General features: G+C 47.2%; 1 protein-coding gene across 1 annotated transcript in view; it reads right to left on the reverse strand.

The window, feature by feature from the left end:
• LOC137525939 (zinc finger protein 605-like) overlaps positions 1-20693 on the reverse strand; it is a 59945-nt gene extending 39252 nt beyond the window's left edge. The window contains exons 1-7 of the mRNA XM_068247147.1: positions 20493-20693; positions 19079-19179; positions 17592-17756; positions 17385-17508; positions 14865-14962; positions 14621-14765; positions 8445-9116 (exon numbers count right to left, since the gene is read on the reverse strand). Coding sequence (XP_068103248.1) covers positions 8445-9116; positions 14621-14765; positions 14865-14962; positions 17385-17508; positions 17592-17756; positions 19079-19174 — 1300 coding nt within the window. The 5' untranslated portion in view covers positions 19175-19179; positions 20493-20693. The remainder of the gene's footprint in view (positions 1-8444; positions 9117-14620; positions 14766-14864; positions 14963-17384; positions 17509-17591; positions 17757-19078; positions 19180-20492) is intronic.
• Between the last annotated feature and the right edge of the window lie 1718 nt (positions 20694-22411).

The following is a 22411-nucleotide window of genomic DNA, read 5'->3' on the forward strand; positions in this document are numbered from 1 at the left end:
GAAAAATGTCAGCACAGAAAGTTAAAAAAAATACATTTTTTTGGGCAAAATTCATGTCTTTTTTGATGAATATGATAAAAAATAAAAATCACAGCAGCAATCAAATAGCACCAAAAGAAAGCTGTATTAGTGACAAGAAAAAAAAGGTAAAATTCATTTAGATAGTAGGTTGTATGACCGAGCAATAAACCGTTAAAGCTGCAGTGGTCTGAATGGAAAAAAAAGTGTCTGGTCCTTAAGGGGTTTTATGACTGCCGTCCTTAAGTGGTTAAATACTATGTGTGCAAAGCTAAATGACAAACCTCACACCATGTCCGCATTCAAAAACAATAAAGTTGTTCAAAAGACTTGTACACACATGGCCAACCTGCCTGATAGTTGGTCAGATTGATACAGCGGTTGGATCTGGCAAACAACTTGTTATCAGTAGGTCATCTGGTTGTTGGCCAGCTGTACACACGCCAAACTTATATTCCAACAGACAAGTTTGGAAGATAGTTTGACAGAGTGTTGATATAATGAATTGTATGTGTAGTACAGATAATTAATAGAACAATAGTAGTAAAGACAATAGTCTCATTTTTATTTTCAGTGATATATATTTTTTTTATATATATAGCATTGCATCATTCTCTAATATTTGCAATTTACACATTACACTGAGGATTCTAAATGATTTCACAGAGCAGGCTTGTGAACTTTTGAACTTTACTCTGCAGAAAAACAAAATACAGTGACAGACATTTGAGATAATAAGCTTCAGAAGACTTTGAAAGTAGGAGAGATCCGTGGCTCTTTTGCATAGATAACAAATGGAGTTTCTTAACTCTTCCTGTACTGGAAACAATATTAGACTTTTGTCTCTGCTCCTAATGTTTTATTTCTTAGCTGTACTACACATACAAATCATTATAGCACAAGTTTATTTTCACTTCAGATTTACTTTAAGAAAAGAATGGCACTGTAACAGTTAGTGCAAATAGATAGACTGCAAAAAAGCCATAGGCGCACCTTGAGAATAATGGAATGCTGTGCATCAAGTTTCTTTAAGTGAAGTACATGTGACCTCATGTTAATTGAAATGAGTTGTAAAATACATTTTGATGTGTCTTACAGCTTGGACCCATGACACATAAAATATAGGTAGGGACAAACTCAATCTAAAGTTAAAAAAAAAAATAATAATTCAAATTTATGATCAAACTTCAGGAAAACTACTCAAGTCAGAACTGTACAAACTACCCATATTTGATTAGCCGTGGTTGTTTCATTTTCATATTTCTTTCTATCTGATGTCCAGACTCTTCTGGGGCTCTTCAAAGAAAGAATTGGCCTTTATGAAGCCAAATGCACACTTCAGGGTTAGGGCTGTGCTAAAGCTATCAGATGAAACATTTGTGGTAGCATTTTAAACATAAGTAGAATAGATTTTATGGTGTTTGAGAGTTGAGGCCCATGTCATGTAAATGTTGTATTTTATTGTTTTACACACACACACACACACACACACACACACACACACACACACACACACACACACACACACTGTACACACACACACACACACACACACACACACACACACACACACACACACACACACACACACACACACACACACACACACACACGCACACACACACACACACACTTAGGAACTTTTTAAAATATGGGTGCCATAAAGGCAACATACTGTTTTTTGAGCAAATACAGGCTTGTAAGAAAATAAAAACAAGACATAAAAAATACACCTTTATTTATTGTCACCATTCATTGCACTAGAAACAAAATGTAAATGTTGTGATATTCAGGACAAAAATTGTGAGTTTTATCTACAGTAGCATTGTTTAATGGAGAAATAGTGTATTTTTTCATAGAAAGTAAAGTAATTATTAAAGGAAAATAGCACCCACAAAAAAACCCAATTTGTCCCCAAAAAAAGAAAAAAAAATTATAGAACATCTAGGTGTGATAAGAAGGGATAGAGTTATGGGTGAATGAATGTGAGCCGCACAAAAATTTGAAAATTGCTCACATCTATAAAATGAAATCTACCCAGAGAGCTGAGGAGGTTAATTAAATATGTAATTTATATAGAGGAGATGAGCATTTAAAGGAACACATCCTGAAAAAGTACCCAAAGAATACAACTCCTATCCTTCAGAAAGGGTTCACATTTAAATCACAATTTAGGGAAGAGAGGCACCCTGATGTGTATAAAATAAAACTAGTTTAAAAACGAAATTCTTATATCAACAAAGAAGGCAACGTGTTTTGCAGGTCTGAGCCCGCTTCCACAGGCCAATCACAGTGCCTAAAACACCATACAAAACAAATAAATAGCAAAATGATTGCATAAGTAGTTCATATCCAAATAGAAAATGTTCCTATGATACATAATTAGACATATGTAACGTATTAAATGCCAGAAGCATGTATGTGTGTCTCCTCTAAGGACACACATATCTGTCTGACTGTGTTGCATACGTTTAAATACGATGCTTCTGGCATTTAATACGTTGCATATGTTTAATTATGTATAATAGGAACATTCTCTATTTGGATATGAACTGGGTCTACATGAAAAGGGCGCCGGTAAAAAAGGGCGCCTGGTGGAGCCCATATATACCAACTTCGGCTACAAAAAAGGCGCCTGGTGTAGCCCATATAAACTTCGGCTACAAAAAAGGCGCCTGGTGTAGCCCATATAAACTTCGGCTACAAAAAAGGCGCCTGGTGTAGCCCATATAAAAACTTCGGCTACAAAAAAAAAGGCGCCTGGTGTAGCCCATATAAAAACTTCGGCTACAAAAAAACTCCGGGATGTGTTAATTACTATTCCCCCTCCAGGGCGCCATGGATAGTGGGGGAATGAAATAATTCGGCTTACAGTGCTTGTAGCCCATATAAAAACTTCGGCTACAAAAAAACTCTGGGATGTGTAAATTACTATTCCCCCTCCAGGCCGCCATGGATAGTGGGGGAATGAAATAATTCGGCTTCCAGCACTTGTAGCCCATATAAAAACATAGGCTACAAAAAAACAGGCAATAATATGGGCTACAAAGGCGCACCTTGCTGTAGCCGAAAACCTTGTAGCCGAAAAAAATATGGGCTACAATGGGGAGCCCTACTGTAGCTGAAAACCTTGTAGCCGAAAAAATATGGGCTACAAAGGGGAGCCCGCTTGTAGCCTATATCAAAACTCGGGCGCCCTTTTCTACACCTTGTAGCCCATATTTCCAGAAATAACATTGATGTCTATGGCGGCGCCCTTTTCATACAGGCAGCTCGGGCGCCCTTTTCAACCGATACCTATGAACTACTTATGCATTCATTTTGCTATTTATTTGTTTTGTATGGTGTTCTCTGAAAAACAATGTACTGTATGTACTGAGGAGTATCAATTGCTGTTTTAGGTGATTGGCCTGAGAAAGCGGGCTCAGACCCGTGAAACGTGTTGCCTGTGCTAAATAAAAATTCTTTGTTCATACAAGAATTTCGTTACTGAGTCACCTCACCCTTGATTTTAAACTGTTTTTAATTTATTGTATACACATCAGGGCGCCTCTTTTTCCTAAAGTGTGCTTAGAGTACCCACCAACACCCCTTGTTGGAGGGGTTAGGATAGACCACTTGTGGTTTCCAATACAGTGGGATACTGTGATTTTCACTAAGGAGAGTGACCGCATTGAGGTCCGGCTGGGCCACCCCGAGTGGAGTCAGGTTTATTGTCCCCCATCTGCTTCCTGTGGTGAGTATTGCATTAATTTTTTTACCGTATGGTACCCCTTGCATCTTAACGTACTGCACCACTGGGCTCCCGGTTTTCACCCCCACTACTGCGCTCACATTTAGATGTTAAAGTGAACCTCCGGACTAAAAATCTATTTAGCAGAACTGAAAAGGCTTGGTGTTTCTTTAACAGTTTCACAGCATCAGAACTTTGTTTTTCTTACCAAAGCATCATTTTTAGCTGCATTTTTAGCTAAGCTCCACCCATCAAAGAGACCTGCCTGGGCGGTTTTTCCCTGATGCTGTGCAAAGCATGATGGAATTTCCTATGTTGTTATTCACGTTGCCTAGCAACTGGGAGGGGTGGTCAGCACACAGGACAGTTGGAACTGTGTCTCATGCTCCCTGTCACCTCCTTTCAACCAAAAAGATGGCTGCCCTTATGAAATCAAACATTTGCCTGTTGTTTTAAAACAGGGTGGGTAGGAGATTATATTACCTATCTATTTTAATTAACATAACTAATGTAACTTAATAACAGTATATTTGTTTAGGCTGGAGTTCCTCTTTAACTATCCCATGTCCAATGTCTGAAATTGGTTGTAAGCGAATATGCAAATTTTAATGAAAACAAAAGGATGCAATTTTGACAAGTGTGAACACTGCCTACAGCACAGGTGAGGAGCTCCAGTCCTCGGGGTCATATCCAGGCCAGTATTTAGGTTGGATAGAGAAATGGAGAAATGTGTTCTGCTTGTGAGCCACACCTTTCCTGCTTCAGTTCCATCAATTAAGTTGAGCTGTGCCGAAAATGTGGAGGACCAGCGGCGTCGCTAGGGGGTAGAACTGGGGCACTCACCAGGATCTGTTGCTGTGGTGGCCCGAATCTCCTACTCCCCTAAGTGCCCGACTGCAAACACCGGCAGCGGTATAATATAGTATACTTTATACCGCCGCCATTTTTGTGGAGCCTTTTCCCCTATCCCCCGTCTGTGCTGAAGTCATGTGAGGGGCTCACATGATGCAGCCACGACTCCTACCTGCATATGAGTGAGCTCCCGCACACCGGCTCTGTTCCAGCCTATCACCGCTGCTGCTGCTGTTGGACCCCGGTTTTCAGCATGGAAATGTAAGGTGACCTCTGCATTGATTAATTCCTTGTTGTTACTTCTAATCATCTCTCTGCAGTAATGGCCGGGTGCCGTGATCTTTGTGACAGGCGGGCACACATTCAGGGCTGCATTCCGACATCACGGCTCTTTCACAATCATGCCTGAAGTACTGGTTGAGAAAGTGCAGTGATGTCGGAATGCAGCTCTGAACGTGAGCCTGCCTGTCAGAAAGATCACTGCTCTTGTCCTGGGCATTTCTGCAGAGGGATGATTGGCATATGAATGAGGTCCCAGCACAGCATGACTCCAGCATTTCCCTGTTGACAGTCTAGTGTTTATCTTTGTTTGAAGTTGCAGGGAGTGTAGGGCAACTTGTGGTGAACTCTGCAAAGTCAAACAAAGCTAAACACTAGATGTCTCTCTCTCTCCCCCTCTCTCTGTGGCCCATATGCAATTAACTTTTTCACCTGAGTTTTCTCCTAGGTGAAATTTTCAAACTTGTCAATAAAATGTATTTTAAACCACCAGAAAACAAAAAAATACTCAAAATAATTTTTATAGTACTTTTTCACCTACTTTTTGCTATTTTTTCCATTGCAGAGTGCTAAAAAGTTATTCTAAATCAAAGATGAAAAATTATCTCCTGGGAGAAAAGTCAGGAGAAAAAATCAATTGCATATGGCCCTGTGTGTCTCTCTGCTCCCCCCGCCCTCTCTCCCCTCTGTCTGTTCTCTCTCCCCACTCTCTGTCCCCTCTCTCTCTCTCTCTCCATCCCGTCTCTTCCTTCTCTCTACCATCTCCTCTCTCAGTGCCCCAGTCTATGCCCGATTCTGTGTGTACGTTTTGTGTCTCTCTCTCCCTCCCCTCTCTCTCTGCCCTCTCTGTGTCCTCTCTCTCATTCTCTCTGTGTGTGACCTCTCTCTCTCTCTCCCCTCTCTCTATCTGTCTTCTCTGTGTCCTCTCTCTCATTCTCTCTTTGTGTGACCTCTCTCTCTCCCTCCCCTCTCTCTCTGCCCTCTCTGTGTCCTCTCTCTCATTCTCTCTGTGTGTGACCTCTCTCTCTCTCTCCCCTCTCTCTATCTGTCTTCTCTGTGTCCTCTCTCTCATTCTCTCTTTGTGTGACCTCTCTCTCTCCCTCCCCTCTCTCTCTGCCCTCTCTGTGTCCTGTCTCTCATTCTCTCTGTGTGTGACCTCTCTCTCTCTCTCCCCTCTCTCTCTGTCTTCTCTGTGTCCTCTCTCTCATTCTCTCTTTGTGTGACCTCTCTCTCTCCCTCCCCTCTCTCTCTGCACTCTCTGTGTCCTCTCTCTCATTCTCTCTGTGTGTGACCTCTCTCTCTCTCTCTCCCCTCTCTGTCTTCTCTGTGTCCTCTCTCTCATTCTCTCTGTGTGTGACCTCTCTCTCTCTCTCCCCTCTCTCTCTGTCCTCTCTGTGTCCTCTCTCTCATTCTCTCTGTGTGTGACCTCTCTCTCTCTCTCCCCCCTCTCTCTGCCCTCTCTGTGTCCTGTCTCTCATTCTCTCTGTGTGTGACCTCTCTCTCTCTCTCTCCCCTTTCTCTCTGTCTTCTCTGTGTCCTCTCTCTCATTCTCTCTGTGTGTGACCTCTCTCTCTCTCTCCCCTCTCTCTCTGTCTTCTCTGTGTCCTCTCTCTCATTCTCTCTGTGTGTGACCTCTCTCTCTCTCTCTCTCTCTCTGTCTTCTTTGTGTCCTCTCTCTCATTCTCTCTGTGTGTGACCTCTCTCTCTCTCTCTCTCTCCCCCCTCTCTCTCTGTCTTCTCTGTGTCCTCTCTCTAATTCTCTCTGTGTGTGACCTCTCTCTCTCTCTCCCGTCTCTCTGTCCTCTCTCTCATTCTCTCTGTGTGTGACCTCTCTCTCTCCCTCCCCTCTCTCTCTACCCTCTCTGTGTCCTCTCTCTCATTCTCTCTGTGTGTGACCTCTCTCTCTCTCTCTCTCCCCTCTCTCTGTCCCCCTCTCTTATGCTACACTGCTGTTGATTTTATGTCATTTAGTCCCACCCACTACCACACCCACTACATGCATTTGCCCATTTTTTGTTGCGGCAAGTTGTTGTTCCCTGGTGCCCATGGGTGCCCCGGATCTCCTAGGATCCTAGCAATGCCCCTGGTGAGGACCTCGGCCCTGGAGGACTTGAGTTCAGCGTCCCTGAAATAAAGGAACATTTAAACTACTGAAGCTTTACCCTCCAGGCAGGAGAGCATGAAGCTGCTGGTGACCGCACAGTGTGCAAGTCAAACACAATCTCAAAAATTGATACGTGGGATGGAAGGTCTCGCTTACCAAGAAAGGTTAGATAAACTGGGTTTATTTAGTCTAGAGAAAAGACGCCTTAGAGGGGATCTAATTAACATGTATAAATACATCAGAGGGCAATATAAAAGCTTGGCGGATGAGCTTTTTGTCCCTAGGCCTTCTCAAAGGACTAGAGGACATGATCTGCGCATGGAGGAAAAACATTTTAGCCATTTATTTAGGAAAGGGTTCTTTACAGTAAGAGTGATTAAGATGTGGAAAGCGTTGCCACAGGAAGTCGTTATGGCAAATTCTATATCTGCATTTAAAGGGGGCTTAGATGCTTTCCTTGCGTTGAAAGACATCCATGGCTACAATTACTAGGTAATGCCTAATGATGTTGATCCAGGGATTTTATCTGATTGCCATCTGGAGTGGGGAAGGAATTTTTTCCCTTTTGGGGCTAATTGGACCATACCTTGTAAGGGTTTTTTCGCCTTCCTCTGGATCAACAGGGATATGTGAGGGAGCAGGCTGGAGTTGTACTTTGTACTGGTTGAACTCGATGGACGTATGTCTTTTTTCAACCATAATACCTATGTAACTATGTAATCTAGGAACACCCAGCTGGGGGCGGGGACATAACAAAGAAGCGTTTATTAGGGAGGAGCTTTTCTTTATTAATTTAAGGATGTCCTACCTGGGCTAAGGAGGCGGAGCTTAGCTATTAGCATGCAGCTGCCATGGAGACACAAGGGAAGACATCAGCACCTTCCCTATAATATCACCATACCATTAGTCTTACCTTCAGTTAGGGATAATCAAAGAAATGCAAATTCTTCCAAGTTTATGAAAATGTATGCAGTTTGAAAATGGACCAATCAATTTAAATTGATTGGTCCATTTTGAAGTTTCATATATTTGCATTAACTCCTAAGAATTTCCATCTCTTTGATCATCCCTACCTTCAGTGCTATAGAAAGAAGCAGACTAGGGGGACATAATCTACCACGGCATTAGCAGCTCCTATCATACTGGAGAAAGATTCTACTTCAGATTACAAGTCTGCTCCTAAATCCCTGGGGGGCACTTGTCCTGGAAGATTACTGGAAGCAATGTTACCAGGTCACTAATAAGTCTAGCCTTCCCCAGTAATCTTCCAGCATATGTCCTCTGAGATGATCAGCAAGAAATGAGAGGTGAGTCCCCAGCTTGGAGAAAGTCCTGAATGTAGAGCAGGTGACATCTGTAGTGTAGTTCCAGCACTGTGAGGCCACGTCATTGCTGCTGCTCTAATAATATGTGCTTCCAAGAGACTTGTGCTTGTATCCCCGTAGCTTCATAAGCTGCCTGACTGTAACTTTTTACCACATTTCTTTCGTGAATAAGGACGCTTTCTTGTGTGACTTCTCTGATGTCTTCGAAGATGAGCTTTCTGACTGAAACATTTCCCACACTCTGGACATGAATAAGGACGCTCTCCTGTGTGACTTCTCTGATGTCGTTGAAGATGAGCTTTCAGAGTGAAATATTTCCCACAATTGGAACATGAAAAAGGACGCTCTCCTGTGTGAGTTCTCTGATGTGTCTTTAGATTGGATTTCTCACTGAAACATTTTCCACACTCTGGACATGAATGAGGACGCTCTCCTGTGTGAGTTCCCCGATGTCTTTGAAGATTACCTTCCTGACTGAAACATTTCCCACACTCTGGACATGAATAAGGCTGCTCTCCTGTGTGAGTTCTTTGATGTTTAATAAGATCAGCTTTCTTATTGAAACATTTTCCACACTCAGAACATGGAAATGGCTTTTCTCCAGTATATAACATGACTTGTGCATCGGCCCTGTGACACTTTGGATAAGTATTTGAAGTAACAGGATGGGATCTATCAGAAGGTTCCTCAGGATTGGAGAGATCTGGTGATTTGTCCTCATGGTGACACCTGCTGGGTATATTATCAGCAATGGAGTTTCCTGCTGGTAAATGTAGTGCGGCACCAATATCTTCTGCACCATAATCTGTAGGGGAAATAATAACAGTCAGAAAACAGTCATTGTCCGGTCAGCATAGGTAAAGAGCTGGCACATCCAAAGTATTATATTTATTGGTTCCAAGCATAGGGCCAAGGTTTCAGAGCCGCATAGGGCCCCACGATGCCTTGCTGGATACACAGCAGGGTGCTGCCACTCTATTATAGCATAAAGGTGATCTCTATGCAAAAATACAGAGATCATACAGTCTGGCGCTGCATTCACATTCCATAAAATTAGCTGTATTGTGCTAGGCTCATTGGTATACAAAATTCTTCATATAAAATGCACATACCCATTTGGAGTGTGGATTAGGTTGTGGGGCATTGTGGTGGCTGCGGCCTGCCCAACGACCGTTTTGCTCCACACACGCCTGTGAAGACGCTAAGAGGCGGTGGCATCTGCTTCTACATCAGCTCCTCATGGTGCCCCACCCCACCAGTACTCGACAGGATGTGCTCCCCAGACCTAGAGCTTCTTCTCGTGAACTGCAGGCCAGTATACTCACCACGGGAGTTCTCCTCCTATGTCCTTGTCGGAGTGTATATTCCCCCGGATGCCGACGCCAAATCTGCCCTGAATTCCCTCAGCGACACGATCTCGCATTGGGAAATATACCTCCCAGACTCGCTGTTCATAGTCATGGGGGACTTCAACAGAGCAAACCTTCGACAAGAGCTGCCACGCTACCACCAGCATGTTGCCTGCCCAACCAGAGGCCCGAACACCCTCGATCATTGTTACACGCCACTGAAGAATGCCTACAAGGCTATCCCTGGGGCCGCACTTGGCTCCTCCGACCACTGCCTTGTTCATCTCATCCCCACCTACAGAAGGCTCCTGGAATTGGCAAAACCGGTCGTGAAGTCCTCTAAGGTGTGGACCAGCGAGGCCAAGCTCCACCTTCAAGCCTGCTTTGATTGCACGGACTGGGAACCCCTGGCAGCTCCAGACCTGGACGAGTGGGCGGACAACGTCACCTCTTACATCAGCTTCTGCGAGGCCTCCTGCGTCCCAACCAAATCCTTTAAGGTCTACCCGAATAACAAACCGTGGTTCTCCAACAAGCTACGGCTACTGCGGAAACGCAAGGAGGCGGCTCACAAGGCAGGAAACCAGGAGGAATTCAGGAAGGCGAGGAACGCTCTGAAGCGAGAGCTGAGAGACGCAAAAGAGGAGTTTGCTGAGAGGATGAAGCAGAACCTTCGCTCAAACAACTCACGAGCTGTATGGCAAGGGCTTAAGGCTGCCACCAACTACAAGCCTCCCCCGCAACACGCTACAACCAGTTCTGAATTAGCTGAAGAACTAAGCAAATTCTACTGCAGGTTTGAAAGGCAGACCAAGCCTGGAAGGCACTCACCACCTCCTCCCCCTCCAGCCCCCGCGCACAGCGACCCAAGTGAGGACTCACTCTCTCTGGAAGTGAGGGAGGCAGACGTTCGGCACCTCCTATCCACGCTAAATGCCAGGAAAGCCTCGGGACCTGACGGCGTGTCCCCAGCCTGCCTCAAAACCTGTTCGGAGCAACTTGCCCCCATCCTCTCTTCCATCTTCAGTAGGTCACTGACAGAGGGCAGAGTCCCGGCGTGCTTCAAGAGGTCCACCATCATTCCAGTTCCTAAGAAGCAAGGCATCTCCGACCTCAACAACTACAGGCCTGTAGCCCTGACGTCCGTCATTATGAAGTCCCTAGAGAGAGTGGTCTTATCCACCCTCAAGCTATCCACCTTGCCACTGCTAGACCCACTCCAGTTTGCCTACAGGGCAAATAGGTCCACTGATGATGCTCTAAACATCTGTTTGGAATACATCTACAACCATCTAGACAGGAGGGATGCGTACGCCAGAGTACTGCTACTAGACTTTAGCTCGGCATTTAACACTATATGCCCACGCACCCTCCAGAATGTCCTGACCACACTGGGGGTCCACTCCACCCTACGGCTATGGATCACTGACTTTCTCACTAACAGATCCCAAGTTGTCAAGCTGGGGGACATCTACTCACGAGAAGAGATAACAAACACAGGGGCACCCCAGGGCTGCTTCCTGTCCCCGCTGTTCTTCTCCCTCTAAACAAATGATTGCAGATCCACGGCAGACTCTGTCAAGGTCATAAAATTTGCGGATGACACCACCATTGTTGGCCTCGTCACCATGGACAACATCCAGGAGTACCAGCAGCAGGTGGAAAGACTATGCCACTGGTGTAAAGAGAACAGCCTGGTGCTCAACACGGCCAAAACCGTTGAACTTATAATTGACTTTAGGAAGTCGGTACCTACCCCACCTCCCATCTACATCGATGGCACTGAGGTGGCCAGAGTACCCTGTACTCGCCTGCTGGGCACCACCATCTCCAGCGATCTCAGTTGGAGGGTCAATATCACGTCAACCCAACGGAAAGCTCAGCAGAGACTCTTCTTCCTCCGCCAACTGCGGAAGTTCGGCATGGCTCAGGAGATTTTAACATGCTTTTACACTGCCACCATTGAATCGATCCTCTGCTCCGCCATCTTGGTCTGGTATGCGGGAGCCACCGCCAGCGACCGGCACAAATTGCAGAGGATCATTAGGTCGGCGGAGAGGACCATTGGGAGACCTCTGCCCCCACTTGACCACCTGTATAACACAAGACTGCGAGCCAGGGCATTGAGGATTGCAAGTGACCTCTCTCACCCAGGCCACTGTTTTTTCACCCCACTTCCACTGGGTCGGAGACTTCAGGCCATCCCCACCAAGACCACCAGACACAAGAACTCTTTCTTCCCCATGGCTGTTAGCCTCCTGAACTCCCTTAACATTCTGCCACCCTCTATCAGCGCCCTACCACCTGCATAGGCGCGGCGGACTTCGGCTGTGTATATCTAATTGTTGACTGTATATTCGTATATTTGTATATTCGTGTATGCTTATATTTGAGTACTGTCATTCTAATGTTTTTCCTGCCTCTCTTTCTATGTACCGCTCCATTGTGCCAAACCCAATTCCGGGCTTGACCCAGTCATGCTTGGCGAAATAAAATTTATTCTGATTCTGAATTCTAAACCAGGGGTGCCCACACTTTTCCAGCTCGCGAGCTACTTTGAAAATTGCAGAGTCCAAGAGATCTACCAACATTTCAAATACTAAACTTAGCATTTATAATGCTGGTATATTACTATATAAGTCTTACATAGTAATATACCAGCATTATAAATGCTAAGTTTAACAATTCCTTGTACGATCCTGTACTTGGCGAATAAAATCTATTCTGATTCTGATTCTGAACATTTGAAATGTTGTTAGATCTCTTGGACTCGGCAATTTGAATTGCACCACAACCATAAATATTGGCATATACAGTTGTGGAATCTCCCCCTTGCCCTCCCCCGGACCCACCACCAAGACCAAATACGTGCCCACCTAGAAAGCCTCCGTTCAGTCTCTTGGTTTCCCCTCCGGAGTTTCAAGGAAGCACGGGACCTGGGGGGCGTGGCCACATCGATGTGCACGTCTCACACAGCGTGAAGGGGGAGGAGATGCTGCCTCACCATTTGCTCCTCTCCCCTTCAGCCGCGCCTCTCCCTTCGCCTCGATGCAGCCAGGCATTGAATTCCAATAGCCGCGGCTGCTCGGTAGCATATTTTGACAGCCGCGGCTACGTGGTGGTAGCAAATTTTTACAGCCACAGCTAAGCGGCATCAAAATTTGACAGGACGCGGCCAATGCGGCCGCGATCTACTCAGGAGGTGATCACGACCTACTGGTAGATCGGGATCGACCTATTGGGCAGGCCTGCGCTAAACCTAGCGAAAAGGTTGTTGGGCGGGCCGCAGCCACCACTACGCCCCACAACCTAATCCACGCTCCAAATGGGTATGTGCATTTTATATAAAGAATTTTATATGAAGAATTTTGTATACCAATGAGCCAAGCACAATAAAGCTCATTTTATGGAATGTGAATGCAGCGCCAGACTTTAGGATCTCCGCATTTTTGCTTATGGACGTTGATCTACTTTTTCTAGTCTAGAGCATGCTGTAATCTATCCAGACCAATACCCAAAGAATCTAAGCATGGAGGTCGGATTTGCTTTTTGCACGCTGCCGTAGTGCCTGCCACTGTTGCTTCTCCCTTATTGCTGTATAAAAGTGATCTCTGCCATGTAGTCCCAGTGACTGCTGTACAGAAGCAGCTTTGTGTGTGGCTGGGGGAGCTCTGCAGTGTATTGCAGCTCACAGACAACTAACCCAAGCTCTATAATAAGCTCCTTATTAGAATCACCTCCTAGTAACCACTCCATGCCAGACTAATCCTCCCAGGGATTCTCATTGGTCCTCTTAGTGCAAAAACAAGGAATCCAGCGCAAGGATATCTGGGCGCAGCAGGCGCCACTATAGTCCATAATAGGAATTACATCTATAGCGGCACACAGTGAGTAACTTCGGCAAATCAGAAGATGGAGCTGAAGTTACTTTTAAGACACTATAATTTGTCCGCCAGCAATAGCTGGAAGTGGAATTACATCATTCCCCACCATCCACGTGGACCCCTGAGGAAGCCGGAAGCTGGCGAAACTGTCGGGAGCGCATCCCCCTGCACATGGGACGCCATACCGCCCCGACCGCCTAGCTGCAGAGTCCACATGCCGCCACTCAACCGTTCGGCACCCCGCCCAGCGTAGCTAACTGGGTGGATGCGTTTTGGACCTGCGGCGACGAGCCGCTCCGCTCCACCTGCACAGCCTATGGACACCCTCCTGCACAACGGGTGATCTGGTATCTTTCGGCCATCTCAGCAGTTTATACCATCAAGTGCCCAGCAGAGGATTCGGGGTGGTGAGATATATACAATGCAATTGAAACTGCATATGTTTGCTGGTTGTGGCGATGACTGCCTGCTTGCTACAAGCTTTTTTTTGATGGTCTTCTCTGAAACACTATCAATTTGCATTCTGACCATTAACCAAGCTTGCTGGATGAGTTGTCATTCTACTGTGGAGGTGTAGTCACATGGACTTTGTGCTGCTTTAGCTCTACTAACCCATAACTGTATTACCAACTGAGCTTGCTGGATGAACTGATACCTCTATGGAGGCATAGCTTGATGGAACTCTTTTCAGCTGCCTATATGAATAATCTGATGCCAGATACCAACGTCCCGGTGTGTCTGTTGTGTGGGTGTGTGGAGTGATTTGAGGTTGGTCGTGACGGGATGGCCATCCCATGTTTTTAATAGCACCATTTATATTTGTGATTTAAAAATAAAATATATCTTTACTTTTATTATATATGGGCGTATGTAGTCCTTATGAGATTATAACAGTTGTTTGGCTACAGACCTAGACAGGTATGTCCCTCAGCCCCTGGCCACTTTCACTCAGAGATTGTATAGTTATTAACATCGCCAGGACTTGTGCAGCAGCAGGATAAGCCATATATCGGCTGTATCCTGCGCCCAAGTCTCCTGGCGGCTATTTTCTTCATATGCCCCTTAGTAAACCTTACTTGTCCAGTGCTGCATAATATGTTGGCACAGCTCCACAGCACCTGGAAGTGGCATACTAAAGTCACTGATCCCCATCACGTCCCACTTCTGATCCTCCCACTCATCATCTTCATCCTCCACCTTGACTTTAATCACGTCTTCACCCTAAACACAGGAAATAACACTGTTACAATGCAAGCACTGATGAAGTGAGGTCATTCCATATGGCGTCAGTGTTGTGTTTACAGCCTCAGTTCCATCTACCTGATGAGGGTGGGGGATGGTGTGATCTTCCTGTGTACAATCCTGAGAATAAAGAGGACCTGTATATCTCTCCGGTGAGGTTCTGTTACTGAATCCACCTGTAGGGAAAACACACAGGGGTGGAAAAGGCAGAAATATAAGATTCCTCTATTACAGCATAAAAGTGATCTCTGCCATGTAGTCCCAGTGACTGCTGTACAGAAGCAGCTTTGTGTGTGGCTGGGGGAGCTCTGCAGTGTATTGCAGCTCACAGACAACTAACCCAAGCTCTATAATAAGATCCTTATTAGATGGGGATTAGCAGAGATGTCACAGTCATATCTAAGGAGAGGTATTCATCATACTCACCCTTGTCAGATATGTGGGCGTGGCTGCACAACCCTCCGTGTACGAGCGTGGCCACGCTGCATGTGTGAGAGTACAGCCACGCCTGCACAGTCCACGAGAGGCTTTGTGCTGCCGTGCAGGCGTGGCTGTACTCGTGCATGAGCAGTACAGACACGCTCATACGCAGAGGGGAGTACAGCCACAGGAACACGTGACAAACTCTTGTGGAATATGTATAGAGGGACCCTGTGCAGCAATGGTGGGCTTGTGGTGCAATTAAGAAGCCTCTGCACTATCCAGACCATTCCCTCTACTGAGGTACCTTTAAACTCCATTTAATCATCCAATAAGAAATTACCTATTTAGCTTACCTATCCTGTTGTTAGTGGTCACTTTCAGATTCAGGAGAAATGTGATATGAAAAAGGAAAGAACATTCTGCTGGTTTCCATCTTTATTGTTTTAATGTTCAGTTTCTGAACAACCTCTATCTAGCAAGTGCATGAGGCTAATGTGCTTATGAGATAATGGGGGGGATCTAAAGGGATATTTAGTATCTTCAAGATCTGCTCCATCCTGACCCCGGACACTGCCAAACCCCTTGTCCATGCCCTCATCATCTACCACCTTGACTACTGCAACACCCTGCTGTCAGGCCTCCCTCAGAACCGCAATGCCCCCTACAATCCATCATTAATGCAGCAGCCAAACTAATCTACTCCTCCCACCGTTCTGCCTCCACAACTCACCTGCGCAAATTCTTTTACTGGCTTCCAATCCACTTCAGAATCAGCTACAAGATCCTATGTTTGGCCTCCAAATCTATACACAAATCCTGCCCGACCTACATCTCTGACCTGCTCAGCAGATACACACCTGACTGCCCACTTTGCTCCTCTAAAAACCTCCTCCTCACCACCCCACACATCTTGCACTCCCATTCATGACTACAGGACTTCACTAGAGCTGCTCCCAAGCTTTAAAACTCTCTCCCACTGTCATAAGGCTTGCCCCCTCTTTCAACATTTTCAAACAAGCCCTCAAAACTCACCTCTTCATGGAGGCTTACCTCACCTCACCACTGCCCTAACTCTCTCTGCCGAGAACCTCTTGTTGCAGTCCCCCTCTTAAAGGACTTCCGAGGCCAAAATTAATAAAATCACACTATACCTTTTTTTTGCAGAATCCACGGAGGACGTCCTGCCTGTCCTCCGCTTCGTTCCGCCATCAATGCAGGTCTTATCGTTCCCCTACGGCTCGGCCCGACCCCACCGAACGGGTCGCACGGATGCCACCTCTAATATGGCCGCCGCCTTGCTCCGCGGCTGCGCAGTACGCTTTGTTGCTAGCGCGACTGCGCAGCCTGTGTGCGCCCGCCCGACGTACGCTTGGGGAGCATGCCGGGACCTAGTACGCGGCAGGAGGCGGGCAATAGGCTGCGCAGTCGCGCTAGCGACAAAGCGTACTGCGCAGCCGCGGAGCAAGGCGGCGGCCATATTAGAGGTGGCATCCATGCGACCCGTTCGGTGGGGTCGGGCCGAGCCGTAGGGGAATGATAAGACCTGCATTGATGGCAGAACGGAGCGGAGGACGGGCAGGACGTCCTCCGTGGATTCTGCAAAAAAAAAAAGGTATAGTGTGATTTTATTAATTTTGGCCTCGGAAGTCCTTTAACATGTCACTACTGCCTCCCTTTAGATTGTAAGCCTTTGGCATGGGCCTCTCTCCTTGTGTATCCTACCTGACTGTGCATCCTGCCCACAGAATAACGTAAACTTGTATGTTTAGGACTACCACTCCAGTGTATGATCTATAATAATAATAATAATAATAATAATAATCTGAACACTTGTATAGTGCTTTTCTGCTGTTGGACTCAAAGTGCTCAAGAGCTGCAGCCACTGGAACACGCTCAAGGGGCCACCTTGCAGTGTTAGGGAGTTTTGCATTGAACTCCTTACTGAATAGGTACTGACCCTAGCCAGGATCCGAACCCTGGTCTCCCATGTCACAGGCAGTGCTCTTAACCAGTACACTATCCAGCCACTATGGGCTGCCATTGTGTATCTTATTGCTTATTAACTGTATTGTGTTGTCGGAAACCCCTGTTATCATTGTCTGTAATCTTATTTATTGCATAATTTTTTGGTGCTATATAAATCCAATAAATAATAATCCTCTGAACTGCTCTTACCTGGTGATGTGAGGGGCGGCTGATTCTCCCTCATGAAGTCCTTGTAGAGGTCCTTGTGTCCTTCTAAATACTGCCACTCCTCCATGGAGAAATAGACTGTGACATCCTGACACCTCATAGGGACCTGGCACACACAACAATAGTCACTATCCACACACATCCCTTGCTGATGCTGCATAATGTCCCATAATCCTCAGCTCTGCTCACCTGTCCCGTCAGCAGCTCAATCATCTTGTTTATGACTTCTAGAATCTTCTTCATGTTGTTTCTCTGAGGTGTCAGAGGGTGAGGTGGAGGCACTGAGATGGTGGATGGGCCATGAAGACGGTTACCAGGAGTCTCACCAGATGTCTTCTTCACTACTTCATACTCCTGTGTAATAACACACAGTAACAACAGTCGCCATGTACATTCCCAGAATCCTCCTCACCCAGCACAGGCCTGACATGTTGTGGTGATGATGGTACATTCCCAGAATCCTCCTCACCTTGCACAGGCCTGACATGTTGTGGTGATGATGGTATAAAAAGACAGTGAGGGACACACACACACACATATATATGCTGGCAGTGCAGGGGGAGAATCCTGTAATAAGTAGTTATGGACACACAAGATTAACCTGTATGAGAGTGATGGCCTGTGTGTCTCTCCCAGCATCTTCCTCACCTCTCTAGTCAGCCCTCCCAGAACCCTCCTCACCTCTCTAGTCAGCCCTCCCAGAATCCTCCTCACCTCTCCAGTCAGCCCTCCCAGTATCCTCCTCACCTCTCCAGTCAGCCCTCCCAGAATCCTCCTCACCTCTCCAGTCAGCCCTCCCAGAACTCCCCTCACTTCTCCAGTCAGCCCTCCCAGAATCCTCCTCACCTATCCAGCCAGCCCTCCCAGAGTCCTCCTCACCTCCCAAGTCAGCCCTCCCAGAACTTCCCTCACCTCTCCAGTCAGCCCTCCCAGAACCCTCCTCACCTCTCCAGTCAGCCCTCCCAGAACTCCCCTCACCTCTCCAGTCAGCCCTCCCAGAATCCTCCTCACCTCTCCAGTCAGCCCTCCCAGAACCCCCCTCACCTCTCCAGTCAGCCCTCCCAGAATCCTCCTCACCTCTCCAGTCATGCCTCCCAGAATCCTCCTCACCTCTCTAGTCAGACCTCCCATAATCCTCCTCCCCTCTCAAGTCATCCCTCCCAGAATCCTCCTCACCTCTCCAGCCAGCCCTCCCAGAATCTTCCTCACTTCTCCAGTTAGCCCTCCCAGAATCCTGCTCACCTCTCCAGTCAGCCATCCCAGAATCCCCCTCACCTCTCCAGTCAGCCCTGCTAGAATCCTCCCCACATCTCCGGTCAGCCCCTCCCAGAATCCTCCTCACCTCTCCAGTCATCCCTCCCAGAATCCTCCTCACCTCTGCAGCCAGCCCTCCCAGAATCCTCCTCACCTCTCTAGTCATCCCTCCCAGAACCCCCATCACCTCTGCAGCCAGCCCTCCCAGAATCCTCCTCACCTCTCCAGTCAGCCCTCCTCGAATCCTCCTCACCTCTCCAGTCAGCCCTCCCAGAATCCTCCTTACCTCTCCAGTCAGCCCTCCCAGAATCATCCTCACCTCTCTCTCCAGTTAGCCATCCCAGAATCCTCCTCACCTCCCCAGTCAGCCCTCCCAGAATCCTCCTCACCTCTCCAGCCAGCCTCCCCAGAATCCTCCTCACCTCTCCAGTGAGCAGGCAGATGATCTCCAGGCTGAGCATTACTATCCTCTCAGTCATGTGACTCTGGTCCTCATCCATCCTCATTGATATGGTCATGTGACCTAAACAGGGGGGAGAATAGACTGAGGATTATCTGGCCTGTATGGCTATATAAGGATGGAGATTATATTCACTCATTCCAATGCACATTAAGCCCTGACTTTGAGGGATCATTTGTTGTTATTCTGTCTCTCTCAGCTACAACCTCCCCCCCCCCTCCCCCCCCCCCCCCCCCCATTACAATTACAGACTGGTCATTTCAAGGTCAAAGGGCAACAGAGAAAAACCAGCAGGGGATCAAATACTTTCTCCCCTCACTGTATGTACATCTGAGCTGAGGACAGCTGTCCACTAGCCATTACATGCCGCAGTTTCCTATAGTAACTGCACTGCCTAACACTAACTGACACCTGTGTGGTTACCGACACTGCTATTCAACTGCATTAACCAATAGCTAAAGGGGGCGGGGCCACAATGTCATTATAAAGCTCTTTTTATTGTAGGGTAAATAATATATAAAGAAGCAAGGCGTAATGGCTGCTGATGTCACATTGTGGTGCCGCCTCTTCTGCTATTCTCAGTCTATATCCTGAAGCAGTACAAGGGGTGTGAGGGCAGGGCAGGCGGAGTTCTCCTTTACATGTCTGCTTTCCTACCACACTTCCTGCATTCAGGGACATTACACAGCAATCACATGCCACGCCTCCCCTGGCATACCCAGTTTCTGAGTTGATGCCAATGTTGCTGCAAATGACATGCAGCTTGATATTTGGTTAATCACATGCAGAAAATGCTGAATTACACTGTGTCTGTTCCACTAACTACATCCAATTACACACTATGACACTACAGGCGCGTACACACACACACACACAATATTACACAGTACATACAACACATAGAAATACACTGGAAACACACTACACTATACTATTACACTATAAGCGCACATACTGCGCACACACACACTCACACTGTACACACACACACACACACTGTACATATACACACACACACACACACACTGTACGTACACACACACACACACACACACACACACACACACACACACACACACACTGTACGTACATATACACACACACACACACACACACTGTACACACACACACACACACACTGTGTACACACACACACACACACTGTACGTACATACATACATACACACACACACACACACTGTACACACACTGTACACACACTGTACACACACACACACACACACACACACACACACACACACACACACACACACACACACACACTGTACGTACATACATACATACATACATACACACACACACACACACACACACACACACACACACACACACAGTAATATAAATGTCCCACTTACTAGGGTGATAATGGCAGCTTGCAGCAGACACAGGCAGCCCCTCCAGCAGAGAGGGGACACAGGCAGAGCTGCTGCAAAGTCTGGAGGAACAGCTGATTCACAAAGGGGGTCTCTACACCATGTGAGGGTCCCCCAAACACACAGCTCATTCCTCTCCTCCTCTTCCCACTCAGCATTCACACACCTGGCTGCAGGGGGGCTTCTCACATGGCTGGGAATGCTGGGCTTCAGCAAAATGGCCGCCACTGCTGAGGAGTGCAGCTCGTGCTCTAGTGGCAGAGATTACAAGCAGCAGCACCACGTGCTATATTCTGTATGTTATGATTAGATTGCTGTGTATTTATATTATAGAGCACAATAAACAATAAACTGCCTGAAAATTGTGAATAAAGGGAAAATCAAGACAGACACACCAGCAGTATTTCAGCATTTATACAGCAGAAATATATATCTGACAATAATGTCAGAAACACCTGATCTGCTGCATGCTTGTTCAGGGGCTATGGCTAAACATATTAGAGGCAGGTCAGCCAGGCAACTGGTATTGCATAAATATCCTCCACATCCCTCTCCCTTCAGTTGTCCTGAGATGGGGCAGGAGAAAAATAAATGATACATACTTGTGCATACCTCCCAACATTTTGGAAGCAGAAACTGTGACACTTAGGCCACACCCTTAGCCACACCCCCAACATACACCTAGTCCTGCATACCATAAAGATTTTTTACAAATTTTTTTTTTTATTTATAACCTGCAATTCATATTAAAAAATAAACCCTGCCCATGGGTGGGGAGGAGGCGAAAAAAAAATGATCGAGGCGCCAGCGCCAATATGAGATGCGGGATGCCGGCAATCACATACATTCCTCCCTCCCTCCGAATGTGACCTGTGACGTCACAGGAAGCAGAGTGAAGCCAGATGCCGGTATGCGAGGGTGAATGGTAAGATGACAGCCCGCTCTGCTGCACACTTTACTCTGCAAACAGGGGGGCACGGGGGGGGCTGGGGGGTACATTGTGAGGGAGGGAGGAACGTATGTGATTGCCGGCATCCCGCATCTCATATTGGCGGCTGGCGCTTCGATCATTTTTCCCCCCTCTCTGCCCATTGCCGGCCGGGACACAAGGGGGCCATACCGCGATAGCGGGAGAACTCCCCCCCCCCGAATCGGGACCGTCCCGGAGAATGGGACCATTGGGGGGCTTGCTTGTGGCTTCATCCAGCCCCCCCCTGACTGATCGCTCCCACGCCGCTGTCCTTCTGCACCACCTGGATCCTCCACAATTTGCCCCAGAAAATCCTCCATTCGGCGCAGGTGCAGTCTGGTCTCGCTTTTCGCGCTCACGTGGCCAGGAGCGTTCTGCACCTGCACAGTAGTACTGTGCAAACACCGGATGCTCCCAGCCATGCGCACGCAGTATGCCCCAGACTGGAGGACTTACAGGGCAAATTGCGGAGGATCCAGGTGGTGCAGAAGGACGACCAGAGAGCGATCAGCCTGGAAGGGGCTGGAGGAAGCCACAGGTAAGTATATATTTTTTCTACTGCCCCATGTCAGAGTGCCCTGTGCCCGGCTTCTGGGCACTACCATCTCCAGTGACCTCAGCTGGAAGCCCAACATCACTGCCACCCAACAGAAAGCCCAGCAGAGGCTCTTCTTCCTCCGCCAGCTGAGAAAGTTCGGCATGACTCAAGAAATTCTAACCAGCTTTTACTCCTCCACCATTGAGTCGATCCTCTGCTCTTCCATCTTGGTGTGGTATGCTGGCACCTCTGTCGACGACAAGGACAAACTACAGAGAGTCATCAGGTCAGCAGAGAGGTTCATTGGGTGCCCCCTCCCCTCACTTGCCCTGGCTACTACACAACAAGAGACTCAGATCCAGGGCACTGAGGATTGCAAGTGATCCCTCACAC

Source organism: Hyperolius riggenbachi, chromosome 7 (genome assembly GCF_040937935.1).
Source record: "Hyperolius riggenbachi isolate aHypRig1 chromosome 7, aHypRig1.pri, whole genome shotgun sequence".
NCBI classification, from domain to species: domain Eukaryota; kingdom Metazoa; phylum Chordata; class Amphibia; order Anura; family Hyperoliidae; genus Hyperolius; species Hyperolius riggenbachi.